The sequence below is a fragment of the Panthera uncia genome, assembly GCF_023721935.1.
Source record: "Panthera uncia isolate 11264 chromosome A1 unlocalized genomic scaffold, Puncia_PCG_1.0 HiC_scaffold_17, whole genome shotgun sequence".
NCBI lineage: Eukaryota > Metazoa > Chordata > Mammalia > Carnivora > Felidae > Panthera > Panthera uncia.
Window position 1 is genome coordinate 31,563,306 of NW_026057577.1, and position 18,858 is coordinate 31,582,163.

The window sequence follows — 18,858 nt, forward strand, 5'->3', positions numbered from 1 at the left end:
AAGTGCAGCCAGGCTATCATGAGCTTCCACTAAGATTTAAAAGTACCAGAGAAAAAAGCAGTCTAGTTTCTTAGTAGAAATAAAATCAAATTTTTACAATTTAATTATTAGCTACGCAAAGCCGTCATGGACCATGTTTCAGATTCATTCCTGGAAACCAACGTTCCACTTTTAGTATTGATTGAAGCTGCAAAGAATGGAAATGAGAAAGAAGTTAAGGAATATGCTCAAGTTTTCCGTGAACATGCCAACAAATTGATTGAGGTAAGTGTATTATCAGTTTCATTAACTGTGTAACTTGGTGAAGTGTAGTGATTTTTAATCACATTATTTACTCAGCTAAAAATTTTAGGAAGCTCATGTAATATACAATCTGTATAAAATGAAAGTCTTTTATTACTACTTAACATCCATCCCAAACTACCATTTTGGTCAGTTTACATTAATTCTGTACATTGTTAAATATAGATAGTCCCTATCCTAGAAACTTAACATCTCCACTTAATGTTAATGCAAATAAAGATAATTACCTACCTGAACTCAAAAGACCCTATAAGAAGGACGTCGTGTCTAGAAGTTGGAGAAATTTCATGGCTTACATCCTAGGCTGCATCCTGGCAAATTACCTAACCTTTTTCAGTTCCCATTTCTTTTCTGTAAGATGAGGTTACTATTGATAACTCTCTTGGGATTATTTTGAGGTCTAAATCTAATAGAGATGATGTATGTCAAGTGCTTAATTTTTTGCCTGAGACATGGACTCAGTCCATTCATCTTATTTTAAAATTGAAGAAACATGCTGTTAATTAGATATGGTTGAACAGTAAAAATCTTCATATAAGTGCTTGTTTTGTAAGGTGACAAGAAAAAAGAGAGGTGAATTGCTATTTAATTTCCAGGTAAGTTAGACTTGTTCCTGCCTTTTAATAAGTGAAATTATATTATTGTTCAACTTATTCATTATTACTTTATCTTTAAAAATTGACATATATAGTAAACACATACCGAAGTTATTTGACTTTGTAACCTTAACGTAAAATATCTAATATTTGGAAAAGATATTCCGTAGACCATTTGGTAATTTGGTTACTACGTAAGAACAGAAAATGGGCCTTTTATGTAAAATGTGTTTCTTGTGCATTTGGATTTATAGTGACATTAGGCCAGGTTAATACCGTAAAAACGTTCCAAGGAAAACATCAGTAATAACATTAAATGCATTACGAATTTTACATCTAGTTTTCTTTGACTATTAAATGTTATTTTGACCTGAATTAATTATGTACAGAACACATAGGTCAGTCTTCTATTCAAGTTAATGATTCTCTCATTTGGAGTTAAGAGCAGAAGAATATCATTTTGTGTCTCCATTAAGCATTATCTTTTTCACAAGAGTCACATGATAGCATGGGGTGTACCTCCAAATACACAAAGATTGTCTTTAGGAAGCCAACCTCCTATAAGTAGCCTACATGTTAGAAAATGTGCCTTCAAGAGCAAATGCAGGGACACTGCCAGCCCAAGGCATGGGGTAACAAGTACCAGTACTGGAATGGGAAAGGGCTCAGTGTGGTCCCGAACCTCAGAGGGCAGCCTTTGTCAGTACTGCAGCTGGAGGACTCTTTATTTGGGCCTGCATTATCATCCTCATCCAACACAACTGATGCTTGCTGAGCACCTACTGTGCACCAGGTATATGCAAATACAATGTATTTTCCATAATACCTTTCTCAGGTAAGGAAATTGAGGCTTAGAGAGGTTAAGTAACTTGCTTTAGGTCCTCCAGCAGTGAGGACTGTGCCTTTTGAGCTTGCTGATTTAGTGAACACTGAGAAGCATTTGGTGGACCTGATGGCCCTGGAGACCTTGCTTCAGGAGCTTTGTCCATGCTTCTACTTTTTATTTAATTCCAAACATCTCTAACCAAGGGCCCCTTAGAGTTTAGAGTTTGGTGTTCCCTATCACGACTCAGTTCTGACCACTTTCTCACCTCTTTCCTCTCTGTGCCCTCCCCCCCACATCACCCTCCATACTTCTTATATATGTATTAAATGACACAGCCTTTTTATTGCTTGAGGCACAAGTAAAGGCTTTGTAGTACCACTCTCCAAACAGTTAAATTACATTTATGGTAATAGAGATACTAGGATATATAATTGCATATGTGCTTGAAAAGGAAATGAGTTTTTAAAGTGTCGTAGAAGGCTCCAATACTTGACTCATGGCAGAACTTTATTCTTCAGTGACACGGCTTCTCTTCCCCACATGACTTTTGTGATTTAAGTATTACTATGAACACTGAAAAAGTGAGGGACTTTTTTTGAACAAAAGTGAGGCGCTTCATTGTGATTGTTTTGTTACTTCCTTTCTCTTCATTCCTGTTCCCTCTTAAATTGGAATAAATGTCAGCTGACGTTGATTTTTGTGGTCATTTATAGTTTTTCCTGGGGTTTAGGAGAAGAGTTTGTGGGAAAGTTGAGTAGAGCTAGTGGTGTTAGGCCACTAGCAGAAAAGGAGGGGGCTCTGATTCTGCAGCCATTAAGAGTTCTGCCAGGTATGTTTGTCTTTCTAAAATACTGCTTTAAAATTCTGTGCTAACCATCTGCAGTTAGCACAGGCCCCACAGCAAAAGGGCATGATCCCCAACAAGATTGCCCTCACTGTAGATGTCAGCTGCCTCCTGTACTAATGACTCAAAACGCTATAAATTCGGGAGTTTCCATGATCCCCCTACAAGACTGCCCTCACTTCAAATGCTGGCCACAAGTTTGGAGGGTCCCCAGGCTACCCATACTCTGACCCACTGGCTACAAATATGGGGCTTCCCATGGCCCACTTCAGGTGTGATAATGTGCTAGAACAACTCCTAGAACTCAATAGAATGCTTAGCATTACTTATCTAGGGGCCCACCAGGAGTTACTTCATTAACATAAACCATCAGGGCCAATGATGAATAACAGAGACACTCCTATCATGATTGAAATCTCATGGATATGGAAGAAGTTTCCTCCCAGGAAACCAGGACAAAAACCAGACATTCTTTATTATAGGACACCTCCCCATCTTGAAGGAATGTGAAATGCCTGGTTTTTAGGTCAATTGCTATACAGTCATAAAGCTACATGGAAGAGGTAAGACCATGCTGGTATTTGTTTCCTGTAGCTTTATGTTTGGCCATTTACCCGGTGACTTACCATTTCTCTTACCTGGTTCTTCTTCCATTGTTCTTTTCCTTGGAGGTTCTCCCCCTTGGGAGCTAGGTTTTCTGCTCTCTCTCAGGAAATTGGGTCCATCTCTTCACACCCCAGTGAGTGTTTTTTCCTCATAGAATCATAGATTCTCATTCTGGTACGTAAAACCGCTTCTGTGTAACATCCATGAATCGTTACTTCTCTTTTCTTGGACTGCTTCTGTAGGGGGAAACTCCCAGGCCTCACATTGCATTGGTGGGTTCTCTGGTTGTTAGCAACAGGGAGCCACACTCTCCTTCTCTGCAGCTACTTCTGTCCATCTTTTTACTGGTGTACACAGTGAATTGAGAGGAACCATAAGTGTAAATACACACCTGATTTCGAAGATATGGTATGGATAAAAAAAGAATGTACAAAACTCATTAGCTTTTTATATTGATTACATGTTGATATGTAATATCTTGGGATTAGAAACACCAAATTATTTTTGCTAATTTCACCCTTTTTAATGTGGCTACTGAAAAAATTTTAAATACCTAGAACCTTTCAGCCTGCCACTAGAAATCATTCTCGACTGAACATTTCTTAGTATATAGTTGGCCGTTTAGCCCATTTAGAATCCCTTTATTTTTATCTTACTCTAAATTACCTAGGTAAAACATATCTATATTATTTCCAATATCCCTTTTGGTAACTTCCATCATTACTCTATTAATATCTGGATAACCGTAGGAAGCATAGTTTATATTCTAGCAGGTTCTTTGTGGATTCCAGCTGCCTTTCACCTTCCCACAGATTTCTTTTTTTCTTTTTCTTTTTTTGCCCCAGTTTTCCCATGAGTATTTGAGTGGTCCCATGTATCAGATAGCTGCTCTGTGGGGTTAGATGCACTCCTCTCATGTCTGATCCCTCAACTGGGTAGTCTGATTTATTGTGTGTTAGAAAATGTGTTCTTTAGCATTGAAGTGAAGCCAAACATGTCACCACCTTATGTCCTCTGCACTGCTTGGGCCCTCTGCCTGGAATGTTCTGTCCACTTCTCACCCCTCATCCCACAGGCTTTTGCTTAGATGTTACCCCTGCAGAGAGGCTCTCCTGGATCCCTCATCCCCTCCATTCCACCTTCCACCATTTTTTTTAACCCTGTCATCTGTTTTATAGCCACCATAACATTTTTCACTATCTAAAATTACTGGGATTGTTTTGTTTTCTTATGTTTTCTGTTTCCCACCCCATACTCTAACAGAATGTAAATTCTTTGGGAACATGGGCCTAGAACAGTGCCTGGAACAAGTATGTGCTCAGTGACTACCAGATGAGTGAGTGTACTAGTTCTCAGGTAATAAACATTTAAGTCACTGAGGTGCTCAACCTTCAGATCCCTGGACTACCATCCCTGAGGATTCACACTTACTGGTCTCAGAACCACACTTTGAGAAATTCAGAATTCTGTGTTATGACTGAACACCATTGTTATTAAACTTGATATTCTTCTCATTCTGTATCATGTGTACATGAGGGAATGAAATGTACAGTCTTTTGGGATGTGAAGATGAATGGGGAAATTTGGAAACTTTTTAAAAATTAGGTGACGTTGATTTGAGCAGTATTTTCATTTGCTAGCACCAAGCTTTCAACAACCAATAGCAGATTTTCTAGAGTTGTGGGAGAAAAAAAATTATGATGGAGTCTCACAACAAATATTTACAGTGTTCCTGATATGTCCCAGTCACTGTTCTAGGCACTAGGGAGATGGTAGCGAATGAAACAAAAATCTCTACCCCCATGAAGGTTATGTTCTACTAGAGAGAGGGAAGCAATTAAAATACATTTATACAGTATGTGTATTTTGTACAGTGTGGTATAAATGGTGCTGAGATGATATGTGAAAAAAGTTAACCGTTTTATCAGTGTTTTAAATGGAAGCAGAGCTAAAACTGTTATTTAAGTAGCATTTTAATACATGACCAAAATAAAATTGGAGCAGATGTGTTGGCACTTGCTAACTTGGTTTTTGGAAGTCTTATTTATTGCGTTAATAGAAATACTTTCTTCCCAGACCAAGTAAAATAGTATAAAAGGGTTATGCTTTAATTTGGGGTGTCATGTAAAGTTGCTTCAAATATATTCATAGTTTCTGAGTGGTATTAGGGAATAACACCCACTTAGAAATGGAAACTTTTTATGGTACCTTCCTTGTATATCACATGATGAAAATACAAGATGAATTTCAAGACTAAAAACCACATACTGACTCTTAAGTTTTTAGAACAGAAGCAAATTCCTCCAGTCCCTCTGTGTGCACAGTTAGTGTCAGGAAGGCTGTGTGAGGCTGGCTGCCGATTCAATCCTTAGTAAATGACTTTTGTGATTTTATTTGAAAAGGCAAATAACAGTATTTGCCATGAAGTTGTTTTTATTTTCTTGGGTTCTGCCTGGGACCTCTGCGTGTCTCATACCACATTTGTCAGTGGAATCCATTCCCACATCATACTGAAGCCCGTATTCTTGTGTGAAGGGTGCATATAGGTTGTGTGTCCCCAAGGCCCGTGAGTAAGGGAGCAAGAGCTGAGGGTCATTACTGGTGAGCGGCATGACGCTTCTTTTCACCATTTTCTTTTGTTCTGGAGTATAGCACTGAGGGCTTTTCTTTCATCTTTTTATGAAAGATCATGGCTGTGCTTCAGGGTAACTGTAATACCTTTTATACTTGACTCTTTCTCCCATATCAAGTTAATGATTTCTTTATGTTGCTCTTCATTTTTAAGCATATTGAGGTAAAATATTTATTTTGTCAGAAAGAAGCAATACCCATGTGTCCTTTTTAATTGCTTCATTCTTAGCCTACCTCCTTTGGCTGTGAGCAGCTTAATAGCTAAAGAGCAGTCAGTTTTTCCTTTTAATTTTGCTTTCTTCTGAGTCCTTTTTCACGAATTGAGAGTGAAATAGGAAAAATGCCATTCATGAAATCTTGCCTCTAAAAACATATATCATTTAGTATTCCTTTCCTCTCAGACCCAGACATTGCATTAAAATAGGCCTTTTATCATTATGAACTTGCTACAATAAGATAGTATCTCATTCATTGCTTTGTGTATTAAGAATCAAGGTAAATGTAACTGGTATGCCTTTATTTTTTAAAGTTTTTATTTATTTATTTTGAGAGAGAACGCAAGCGGGGTAGGGGCAGAGAGATAGGGAGAGAGAATATCCCGAGCAGGCTCCCAGCTGATGTGGGGTTCCAACTCACAAACCATGAGATCATGACCTGAGCGGAAACCAAACATTGGATGCTCGACACCCGAGCCACCCAGGTACCCCTAACTGGTATGCTTTGGAGTTGGATTATCATTGTTGAGTTGCCACATGCCCACCCCTCACTCCAAAGTATTTCCCATTATCCAGGACTTCATACGGTATGACATTATTGGCTTAAAGTGTGTATTTTTACTGCAAATTGAACGATCTGCATTATAACTTATATTCTGTGGTTTGCCCATAATGTACAGGAAAGTGGCCTTGAAGAAGGCTCTGTAAGGAGCATTTGAATTGAACACTGACCTTATGTGATCCACCTGTGACAGCTTCAGTATTTTTCTCAGTGCCTCTGTATAATACTATAGGCTGAAATTCCTGCAAATAGCAAATTAAATGAACCTTCCATTTTCTATGACTGTAGTATGTTTAAAGCAGTCAGTATCATTGGGGGGGATGCTGACCTTGGATTCCAAAAGAATTTATTAAACCTATTGAGCTTGGTCTTTCCACATTTTTAAAGGTCTGTAAGTTCACATGCTTGAGTCTCCGCCAAACAAAAGTGTCTTGTGTGTACTATTTTAACATCTCATACCCAAACAAGTGTTTTTGGTCGAACTTAACTACCTACTCAGATTTTGGGATGGTCTAGTGAAGGCAGTAGATGAACCTTGTTCTCAGGGAACATCAAGATTCTTTTCTCTTGGAGCATTGGTAAGAGTAATCAGAGAAACCCTGCCCAGTCTTTACCCTGCTCCAGAAGAGCCCTCCTGTTACCTCATCAGTAGAGCTGATGAACTGATGTTTAGATAGGCACACTTTCTAGGTGTACTGACATTATTCAGGCAGTTAGATAGAAATAGAGAACTTTTGAAATGGTCTATGCGATACCAAGTAAATAGAAATGATTCCTTGGGTGATGATTTACAATGAAAGCCTTTTAAAAAGCCTTTAAAAAATACCAAATATCAAAGCCATTTAAAATAATTTATGATGTTTTAATAAAGTCACAGTTTCCAAATCTGTTACTAGAGATGCTTATATTTGTATCCCGCCTCTTCCTAAAATTAGATTTGATATAGTTTATTTCAAATAAAGAGAGACATGATAACATAAGGTAGATGTAGAAAATCAGGAACTAGGAAAAGAATAATAGACAATCTTGAACTATAATTGCCATGCCTGAGTTTGGATTTGGCACTGAACCTCCTGGTAGCAAGAAGGAAAGGATGAAACACAGTTGTGTAGTTCTTGTCCTTAGAATGGAGGGAGAATGCCCCCCCCCTTTTCTTTCATGGGAAATAAGCCTATGCTAAAGATGTGAAAAGAATCCTTACGTGGGGTTTTTATGTATTTATACTTAAGGGTCAGTGAATGATTAAATATATAGGGTTGCTCAACATTTTAATACAGTATACTGACAGATACCACATTATTTTCCTTTTAAAAAATTTGTTTTTAATTTTTGTGGTTTGTCTCTTAAAAGACAAGGTCATATCATTCTTCAGGTGCGAACAGCTGTGATCTGGTGAGGAGCCTACCTGGCATGTGGCCTTCAGCCTCCCAGTGACATAATTGGGGAGGACAGAGGGCTGTGAGTCAAGTGCTTCCTTCCGATCATCCAGTATAGCTTTATCCTTTCTTTTTAAAGACAGTGTACAACTTTTGTTTATGTTTTAAATGTATTTTATAAAGAGTAATGTTTACTTATTTTTACTCACTTTAGTAAAGTTTTTTTTCCTGTTAGAGAATTTTGTTCATATACATTCATTATGGTTGTGACATGTGGATTCATTTTAACTGCTGCATTTTGTTCTCTTTCTCCTTAACCCTCTGCTTCCATCCCTCCTCTGTTTTTAACTGTCTTGACTCCTTTGCATGGGATTGAGTCCTCTCGCCTCCTCTTCTCCACCCCCCACTCCCCCCCACCTCTCCCTCCACCCCCCTTGTTTGGAAGTGGTAAACTCTGTTTTATTAGTAGTGGTTCTGGATATTTTAGCATGCATGTTTAACTGAGTGGTTGAGGGTTAATCAGTATCTTTTCCTCCTTCTGAAACTATGTCAGAATCTTAAAATGCTTTGACTTCAGTCATTCTCCAACTTAAATGTTACTGTTGTCCAGTACTTTGGTTCTTGTAAGTTTTAGTCCCATGAGTTAGGTACTATTGGTATTGCTGAATTCATTTTTTCCACTTTGCTTAAATTGTACTTGATACATTATTTTCACTGCTTCTCATTTCTTCTTTCATGTTGTTAAGCCTTCTGTCTGGAATTATCTCTTCTTCCTAAAGCATCTTTGTTACAAACTTAGTAGGGGGAGGGAAGATCTGTCTGGAGTAAATGATCTTGGGTTGTTTTTAGTCTTTATTGTGCCCCAAATCTTAGAGAAACAGTTTTGTTGAATATATAGTCCTAGGATTATCCCCCTGCCAGGTCCCCAACTCCAGTGATTTGAAGATACTATTTCCCTATCTCTGTCATCCGTCATTGCTGTTAAGTCATCAGTCAGTCTTACTGAGCTTACTTTGTGGATAATTTGTATTTACTTTCTGTTTTTAAGACCTTGTTTTAAAACTAGAGTATTTGTTGTTGTAAAGATTCACTGCAGTATGTCTGGTTATGGATTTCTTTTTATTCCCCTATTTAGACTTTGTGTTCCCAAATATGAAATTTATATTTCATCCACTCTGAAAATTTTTCAGTCATTCTCTCTTTCACTATTGCCACTCCCTCTTTCTCTGTCTTTGCTTCTGAATCCCTCATGGTTGAATAATAGATACTTTCAGTGTAATTGCATGTCTCTTAATTTTGTGTATTGTCTCCATATTGTGAAAATTTCTTAGTTTTCCTGAATAAGTTCTTAAGTTTGATTTTACAGGTTAGTATGTCTCTTTTTAACAGTACGTGATATATACTAAATTTCTAGGAGGTATAGAAGTTACAGATTTTCTCTGGAAGTTCTACTTTGATCCTTCTTAAATATGGCTAGTCATTTTTTACTGTATTTTAACTTTGTATGCTTGCTTTTCTTTCATTTCTGTTAACATAATATATTTTTTAATACTCTAGTTTTGATCATTTGAGTATCTGTAGTCATTATGAATCTGATTACACAATTGTTTTGCCTACTCCTGCCCAAGATAGCGTATTTCCTTGTGTACTTCCTGCATTTTTTATTGTAAATTTACCTTCCTGGAATTTTGTATATGAGAATTCTTTGAGGCCTGGGTTTGGATGACCTTCTATCAGAGAAAATTTCCATTTATATTTGCTTCTGCCAGTTGCTTAGGGACACCTCACCTTGTGAGGGCCAAGGTGTATTGGTCCATTAAAAACCCAGATTCTAATCACAGAATGGAACATACCCATTTCTCTATTCCCACCCCTGTGCAAGCACTGTTTTCAGTGGTTTCTTTTATAAAACTCTTTGAATTTCTGCTTTCTTATGTCTAGCCTCTGATAATTTCCCTCAATTACCTGGTTAGCCCTGCATCAAGAAACAAAAAAGAGTTGGAAGGTATAAATTGCAGAGTATAAAATTCACATCTACCCCTTTTAAGTATACAACTCTGATTTTTACTAAATTTGTAGAAGTATGCATCCATTACCACATTTCATTTTTTGGTAAGATATTTTGTTACTCCTAATAAGGTAGCCAACACCCTTTCCTCAAATTGGAAAGTTGGAGGCTTATCCTCTGTTCCATCATCATTTCTCTTGTGGATTTGGGAATAACTGGTAGAAGTTTCTTGAGTGGTTGTGAAATTTATATGATGTGTAGTTGGGACTTCTCACTTGATGCATGTCAAGTTTACAAAGTTGAGTTACTGTAATTTTGGACTTGTTGAGAGCTCAGACTCAACCATTTTAAAGAGGAAAACTTAAGTGGTAGCATGACCCAGAGCCACAATGGCAAGTAATGCAGGTTTTGAGCTTCAACCTCTTGAGCTTTATGGTTATGGTTGTGGACTTGAGCTCCCTTTTCCAAAGTTCTTTTCACTTGTTTTACTCCCCACAATGGGCATAGGCTGTTAGGTTATTAATTTACCACCAAGAACAAAAAGAAATCTCACTTCCTGCAGAGGTTCCAGAGTAAGGGGCAGTGGAGCCCCTCAGCCAAATATGAAGGAGAAGCAGTTACTGAGGGCCGTGGGAAGAAACTTGTGCTGACCTTACACAAATTTAACCTTCATTTAAAAGTCATCAACACATGTATAATAGAGGAGAAATTGTTATAATGAGGTTTTTTTCCCACTATGGAACTTCATAAATTTTATTTAAGAAGAGAAAATCTAGTATAAAGGTAGAGTTTTCCTAAATGTCTGAAAAGTTGTCTTTTTTGTAGTGTGCAGATGTCATATTTGTTGATATGACACAGCCTGGCCGTGACATTTCTTTTTTCCTCCACAGCATAAATTGTTACTGTGCTACTCCTAAAACCAGCAAAAATCCAGGGCTTTTTTTTTTTTTTTTTTTTTTTTTTTTTAAATCAGGGAGTTGCTGGTTTTCTGAAATGTTCTGCTCTTCTCTAAGGTCCAAACTTCCACAGTGTAGGCATAGATAGTGCAAGAGGCCTTAATGATTTCAAAGCTTATGATTTCATAGGTCATAGTGTCAGTCTTAGGCCACCTCTTGAATTAGCAAGAATCAAAGACATTTAAACTGTTAATACACAAGTTACCATGATAGCAGAGATACAATTATTTATTCCCAGAGAAAATCTAGAGGTAACTGCACAGTGTTCTGCCAGGTTCTCTGGAAGTTTGGTCTATGTATTTTTAATTTAAACTTGAGTCTCTTCTTCAGTCTCAGTATGAACTGCTCTCCCAAATTTCTAGAGCCCCAGAAGGAGACATTTAGGAAACCCCTCCTCTCAGCCTCCCCTTTCACTGTTGTCAAGCGTGGCACTAGTATATGAGGTTAGCATCTCAGAGAGCTACGGTTGAGATGTTGCATTTGCACATTTGTCATTGTTGGAAGTGAGTAGCCCTGTCCCTGGAGGGTGAATAGAAGCTCATTCATCTGAAGAAGACTGTCAGTGACAGGCGCTCTCTCCCTCCTCCCAGGCCAGGCAGGGCGGCCTCCTGAAACAGGCAGTGTACTCTTGTGGAACATTACTGCTTCAGCAATACATCAGAAACCATTTAAGTAACGTTTTAAAATAAAGAACAAGTCTTGCATAGCCTTTATTTTGTTAGGAATTGTATCAGGAAACAGGAAAGATGGTTTACAGAGGTCAGCCATTTCAGCCTTAGCCACCCACACTCTCATGTATCTGATCTGTAATATATAATAGTTTACATAATCTTTGCTTCTTACTTTTCTGGATCTTACAGATTCATAAAATTGGGTGAGTGTAAATTGAAATAAAATGATGCTAGTAGTGACTAGAGAGTAAGGATAGAAACAGAGTGCCAGACCTTCCTGAATTTTACACTTGGCTGGCCTCCCAAATAGTGGGAGTGGGGCGGGAGTGCTGGGTATTAGTATGCTCACCTCACCAGGAATCTTTGTTAGTCTCAAATTACTAATGTAGTGATGAGCCCCAAATTTTATATTTGTTTTTCAAAATGCCTTCTTAAGGAATTGAAACAGTGGGAGTTGCAGATTCATGAACATATCTAAGTTAAGCTTTCTCCTGCACTGTAGCATCATTGAGGGATAATGTTTTTTAAACATTTTATATTTTACAAAATAGAGTTTTGGTTATGTTTTGCAGTAATTTTTAAACAAAAAAAATCTGCATAATCAACTGTATTATCATGAAGACTAGTGCCTGTTTGCTCAGGTCCAGTTGATACTAGAAAGTGGAATTGTAATCTTTAGGGGAAATATGTTACTTCTGTATATGATTTTGAAGACCCCTAAACATTAAAGATCTGACTTAATTTTTTATTTCTTTACATTTTATATTTAAATTGCATGTTAGTTCTGTTGTTTCTCCTTATGATTAGGCATTGCAGGATTCTGATAGTTAGCAGTCTTCCAGAAAGCTGATAATCCCTAACCATAATACTGCAAACAACAGCCATAATAGTACGTAATTTTTCTTTTGCCTGTATGTGCTTAAGTTGGGTGGAGGAGTGAAAATCAAAGGTTATCACCATTGCCCTTGTTTACTCTGGCATTTAAATTCCCGGAAAGTGCCTTTGATATTAAACTGCCTACGCATCTGTCATTCATAACTCAATTTGCAATCGGGGGGGGCGGGGGAAGATGTGTCTTAGCACAATGTATTCATTTGGTCCTTGGTATTACCATTGGGGTTGGCAAGCCTGTTTATGTAGAAACATGGGTAAGTGATCACAGTGCTCACAGTTGCTACAGAGCAAGGTTCTCACCACGGCCAGGGCTTCAGCTGAGGAAGTCTGACACAACTTGGAAAGATTGTTTCTGGCTACTGGAGCAGTGTCCTTAAGATACTTTGGACAGAAAGGTCAAGAGTTCAGTTCAAATAAAGCAGTACCATTCAGAAAGGAGTTCAGCTTTCAGTGCTTTTGAGAACCTAGTTGAAGGATAGTTTTCTTCTAACTGTGGGACATCATCCCTGTTTATTTTTCCATTTCTGATGAAGATGGCCTTGGGTATATGTTGATGTTATCTTAATACTATTTTTTTTTAATTTGAAAAATATCTTTGTGTTTAAATAAACCTCTTGGCTTAGTAAGCAGCCATTCACCTGTAAAATGAGAATAGCATCTTAGAATTTCTATTTCTTTTCTTCAAGAACCAGCTACATGGTATATTTGTAATTGAGGATACCAGCTTTTCTTTCTGAATGCCCTTGATTCCTTAGCTTTTCTCATGTTGTTGTCCACACCATGAGAACTGCCTTTCTACTGTTCAGGCAGGTAAGAGAGCATGGTAAAGCCTATGAGTTACATGCCCTGGAATCTCATTCTGCCAACAGTGTGACCTGTGTTACAAGTTGACATAGTCTCCTTAGCACAGAGATTTAAAAAAAAAAAAAAAAAAAAAAAAAATTGTCCTCCTAGGTAGGTAATTAATTTGAGAAATAAAATACCATTTGTGCTCTTGGCATGTGTTCTATAAAAGATCAGAGGTGGGAGTGGGTATACATTTGTTTTCCTTAGGGATCAAAAGAAAAATCTTCTAAGAACTTTTTATGGTGTTCCTTCTTCTAGGTTGCCAACTTGGCCTGTTCCATCTCAAACAATGAAGAAGGTGTAAAGCTTGTTCGAATGTCAGCAAGTCAGCTAGAAGCTCTCTGTCCTCAGGTAAGGTATGACCAAAAATGTTTATGGTACCACTGAATTGGAGTTTGGTTACATTGGAGATCAGGTTTATTTTTTTAATTTTGTTTTTAGAATTTTACATAGAAGTCTTGAGGACAAAACACTGATCCAGAGTTCACAAAGCTTGTAGAAATTTATGTTCAGCTTCAAGTGACATTTCCTTGGGGCATCACATATTACTATCCTTTGCCTTTCATTAAAAATGGATAGTGTCTTTCATTGCTGGCAAGTGGAGGGTGTGTAGTGACCTCATTACTCAGTCTGTAACCTCCTTGAGAGAGGGCCATCTGCAACATTTGACAGTCCTGGATTTAGGGTAGTTATCTGACAAACCTGAAGGAGTAACAGTTACCCACCTATGCTCCTTAATGCCTGGGATTTGGATCTTTGTGATGGAGGGAACAAGATCCAAGAGCTAGAACCATTACTCTGTAATGTCCTGAAGTAGCATTTTGGTACATATGTTAGCAACGTAATCCAGCTAGCTACTGAATTAAAAGCTTGAGAACTTTTCTCCATTTATGATGGCATATTGGAAGACTAGCGATTATGGCAGTCTGGGACTCTCGAAAGACTCTGAAGTACAAAGAAGAACAGTTGCTTTGTTAAATGACCAACGTGTTGGCCTGCCTCCTATGAGGGGAACTGACCCTGTCTGTGGGGTCCCCTGCTCCTTGACAGTCACAGGTGTTTTTAAGCGGTATAAGTGCTGTTTTCAGTGGAAGAGGCTGCCCTTCTGATTTCCCAAGCAGAGACTGCTCATGGGCCTACTCTGAGGATTTACATTTACTTTCTCTAAATGTCCTGTCAGATGGCAGTGGCCACAGATAAAGGGAAATAAAGCAGAGGAACGGGAGTAACAGAAGAGAGGTCATAGGAATGAAATTTCTATGTTGTGTGTGCAACCAGCTTTAAAATATATTGAGACCAATACTTTGGCCCTTTCATATAAATAATTCCTGACCCTCAAGATAGGCAACCAAAAGAAGTAAAGCCTGATTATTAATCTGGGATCTTAACTGGTGCACAGGTTAGTTAAGGCATTTGTTCTAATCGTCATTCATGTGTATCTCGCTTGCCAGTGAGAGTTGGTTTGTGTAAACACTACTATAATAGGCCATTGTGAATCCACACTATATGATGAACATCTTTTCAGCTTTCATACAGTCATGAAATCCAGTAGAAATTAGTAGAGGTAAAGATAATAAGCACAATGGATTGAATGACTTGTAGAAAGTTCATGGATGACTAAGTTGTAAGAAGTAAATTCAGAGTAAATTTCTAAAGATGGGGCATTCTTTCCCCAAGTTTATCATTTTACCCTATCAGCACTTTGTTTTTAATGTCTTTGGTTCTCCGTTTGATTTTGAAATGCTTGAAAAGCCACAATGCTTTCACATATCAGCTGAAACAGATGGTAACATACGCTGATCACACCTACCAAGAGTATTTATATAAATGATCTTAAGCCTAGGAGAAAAAATCACATGGAGAGTCTAGTAGATCCTAATGAAATGGTGGTGTGCACAAATCATGTGTGGCTGGGCCATGTTGTGCCGGTTTGAGTTTGCCCTCAGCATTGTTTCTCTCTTGGGTATTTGATTTCTTCTAGTAGAACAGACCTTCAGGAGGAGTGGGTTTAGACCGTGCCCAGACCACCCTTAGTATTAGGTGTGTGTCCTGGATAAAAAGGTGTTTTCCCAAGTGTGCTTCTTGTCTTCCAGACTCTTGCCTAGGTTCATTTTTGCCCCTGCTCAAAGCAGGGCTGGGCAGACTCAGTGATGGCAAATACAGCAGACATTTGCAGCCATGATAGTGACAAACTTGAGTAGTATGTGCCGTTTCTACATGAGGAAGCTGCGATTCCACTCCAGGCCAGTATTGCCAGGTCCTTTCATTATTTTTAAAGAGAAGTCAGCAATTCAGGTTTTTCTGTCAAGTCTCAATTTTAAACGATAGGTAACTAATCAAAAGTTTAGAAAGTCTTTGAAGAGGGTAAACCAAACTCCTCTGAGACTGCATCTGGCTTACCCTGGCCCGTGCATTGCATTCTCAAAGCGCTTCTTCTTCAAACTGGCTGGTGGCCATCCCTGTGAGGAAGAGGGGTTTCCCTGGAGCCCTCTCTCTCCTTACTCTTCATTCTGATGTGGGCAGTGACCTCTACCACCAGGGCCCTGAACTAGAGGTGTTCCCTTCCACAGACACTGGCTTGTGTGATAAACAGACTAGGCTGGTTAGTTCCCCAGGAGTTTAGGAAGGGGTTTAATATGCTGTAGCCTATATGGCACAAAAACAGACACTCAGATCCATGGAATAGAATAGAGAACCCAGAAATGGATCCACAAATGTATGGCCAACTAAACTTCGACAAAGCAGGAAAGAATATCCAATGGAATAAAGACTGTCTCTTCAGCAAGTGGTGCTGGGAAAACTGGACAGTGACATGCAGAAAAATGAACCTGGACTACTTTCTTACACCATACACAAAAATAAACTCAAAATGGATGAAAGACCTAAATGTAAGACATTTGTAATGATGTAAGACATCAAAATTCTCAGGGAGAAAGCAGGCAAAAACCTCTTTGACCTTGGCCACAGCAACTTCTTACTCAACACGTCTCTGGAGGCAAGGGAAACAAAAGTACCAATGAACTATAGGGACCTCATCAAAATGAAAAGCTTCTGCACAGCGAAGGAAACAATCACCAAAACTAAAAGGCAACCAACAGAATGGAAGAAGAGATTTGCAAATGACATATCAGATAAACGGTTAGTATCCAAAATCTATAAAGAACTTCTCAAACTCAACACCCAAAAAACAAATAATCCAGTGAAGAAATGGGCAGAAGACATGAATAGACACTTCTCCAAAGAAGACATCCAGATGGCCAACTGACACATGAAAAAATGCTCAACCTCACTCATCAGGGAAATACAGATCAAAACCACAATGAGATAGCACCTGTCAGAATGGCTAACATTAACAACTCAGGTAACAATGGATGTTGGAGAGGATGCGGAGAAAGAGGATCTCTTTTGCACTGCTGGTGGGAAAGCAAACTGGCACAGCCTCTCTGGAAAATAGTACGGAGGTTCCTCAAAAAATTAAAAATAGAACTACTGTGCAACCCAGCAATTGCACTACTAGGGTATTTATCCAGGGGATACAGGGATGCTGTTTTGAAGGGCCACATGCACCCCAAGTTTATAGTAGCACTATCAACAACAGCCAAAGTATGGAAAGAGCTCAAATGTCCATCACTGGAGAAGGAAGATGTGGCATGTGTACACACACACACACACACACACACACACACACACACACACACACAATGGAGTATTACTTGGCAATCAAAAAGAATGAAATCTTGCCATTTGCAAGTATATGGATGGAACTAGAGGGTATTAGGCTAAGCAAAATTAGAGAAAGATATCATATGACTCACTTATGAAGACTTTAAGACACGAACAGATGAACAAAAGGAAGGGAAGCAAAAATAATATAAAAACAGGAAGGAGGACAAAACGTAAGAGACTTAAATACGGAGAACAGAGGGTTACTGGAGGGGTTGTGGGATGGGGGATGGGCTAAAGGGTAAGGGGCACTAAGGAATCTACTCCTGAAATCATTGTTGCACTATATGCTAACTAATTTGGATGTAAATTTAAAAATATAAAAATTAATTTATTAATTAACAAAAATGCTGTAGCCTAAAGACAGTTATTAGAGTGCATCTTTATTGTGAGGCTGCTGGCAATATCTGACCACAGGATGAAGTACGTGTTCGATTTTTCCATGCTGGTTTTTGTGCCTCACACCCACACTCTTGCATGTAGGAAGCCCGGGCCCCTGTGTTGGAGATGTTCTCCTTATGTAACTCTTCTGTGGCCCCACCTACATTTTGGAGTTGGCTCCTAGACCTTATTGTTGAAGGGGAGAGATGACAGATGGAACCTCCAGAGGAGCTTTTCCCCCATTTTGTCAGTTCACTCAGTAGCAAATTAACTTTGGAAATGAGAACTGTTGTGAAGTACTAACTTTGTAGCAGTTAAGTGACTTTAACTTCAAATATTTGAGATTAATTAAAGTTGAAGAGGAAGTAACCTGAAAGTGGCTTTGTTTTGTTGCTTGGGGGAACAAAAGCACCCACATTTTTTTGTGATTTGCTGTTGCAAGAAAGGAAGTAGGTCAGCTGTCTCTGCCTGCATTGCCTGCTACTCTGTGGCTGCACTGTCTCTGTTCATCTGGAGGGGGACCTGCTTCCATTTGAGCAGAGAGCCCTAGTCTCACATGCCTTTATAAGGGAAAAACCCAACTGTTATGGGGATAAATATGAATCTGTACCCCACATATCCCTGACATGCCTTGTTTGTAGATGTGCCCAAGTCTTAGTCTGTGGTAGCTGCTTAAAATATTTCACTTTTTTAGTTCATTTGGTGCTGGGCAGCGAAAAAAAGGAAAAAGAAGGTTTCTGACAATTGAATCTTTAAAATTGTGGGAGGGCATTTTGGAGATGATCTCACTTAATATTTTATTTTTCTTAGTTCATTTGTGAGAATGAGCATTGTACATTTAGGTTAATACAGATCTGGCACTTTAATAATTCATATAGCCTGGTTTAATGCATGGCCTTTCTTGGAAATCTACACAAAGGTGAATTAAGTATTTGAAGCCACAGCTTATCTGCATTTCTTTCTTTTTTTTTTTTTTTTTGTCCTTCTCACTAACTAGAGAAACAACTTACGAAATTGCCCATTCTTCTTGTGCCTCCTTAGATTTATCTTCCATATTGCTTCTTTTCCCTTTGTGCTTTTGGGAACACTGATCATTTTTGTGGCTGACAGGCTTAACAAGCATCAAATAAACACAAACCCAGACAGGCCTGGCCTATAGGTGGTGAGAAAATATGTAGCTCTTATTGGAGCATCTAAGGCATACAGGCCAGGGTACCCTGTGACCTCAGCTCTCACGCATCTATTATTTCACAATCATAGGACCATCTAACTTTGAACCACCTCACTTTTCCACTTCGGATATTCTCTAATCTTTTATTTCAAAGCAGCTTAACAGAAGAGCTCGAAGGAGATGCTTCTGACTAAAGGTTTCAGTACCTTGCCCCCTGCCCCTTCCACTCCTTCTGACAGAGATCTGCTG

The 18,858-nt window shown here is 38.6% G+C and overlaps 1 protein-coding gene across 5 annotated transcripts in view; it reads left to right on the forward strand.

Moving 5' to 3' along the window:
• CTNNA1 (catenin alpha 1) overlaps positions 1-18,858 on the forward strand; it is a 184,651-nt gene that overhangs the window by 139,787 nt on the left and 26,006 nt on the right. For all 5 annotated transcript variants that reach the window (XM_049649300.1, XM_049649301.1, XM_049649302.1 and 2 more), the window contains exons 9-10: positions 112-264; positions 13,593-13,685. In XM_049649300.1, the coding sequence (XP_049505257.1) occupies positions 112-264; positions 13,593-13,685 (246 nt within the window). The remainder of the gene's footprint in view (positions 1-111; positions 265-13,592; positions 13,686-18,858) is intronic.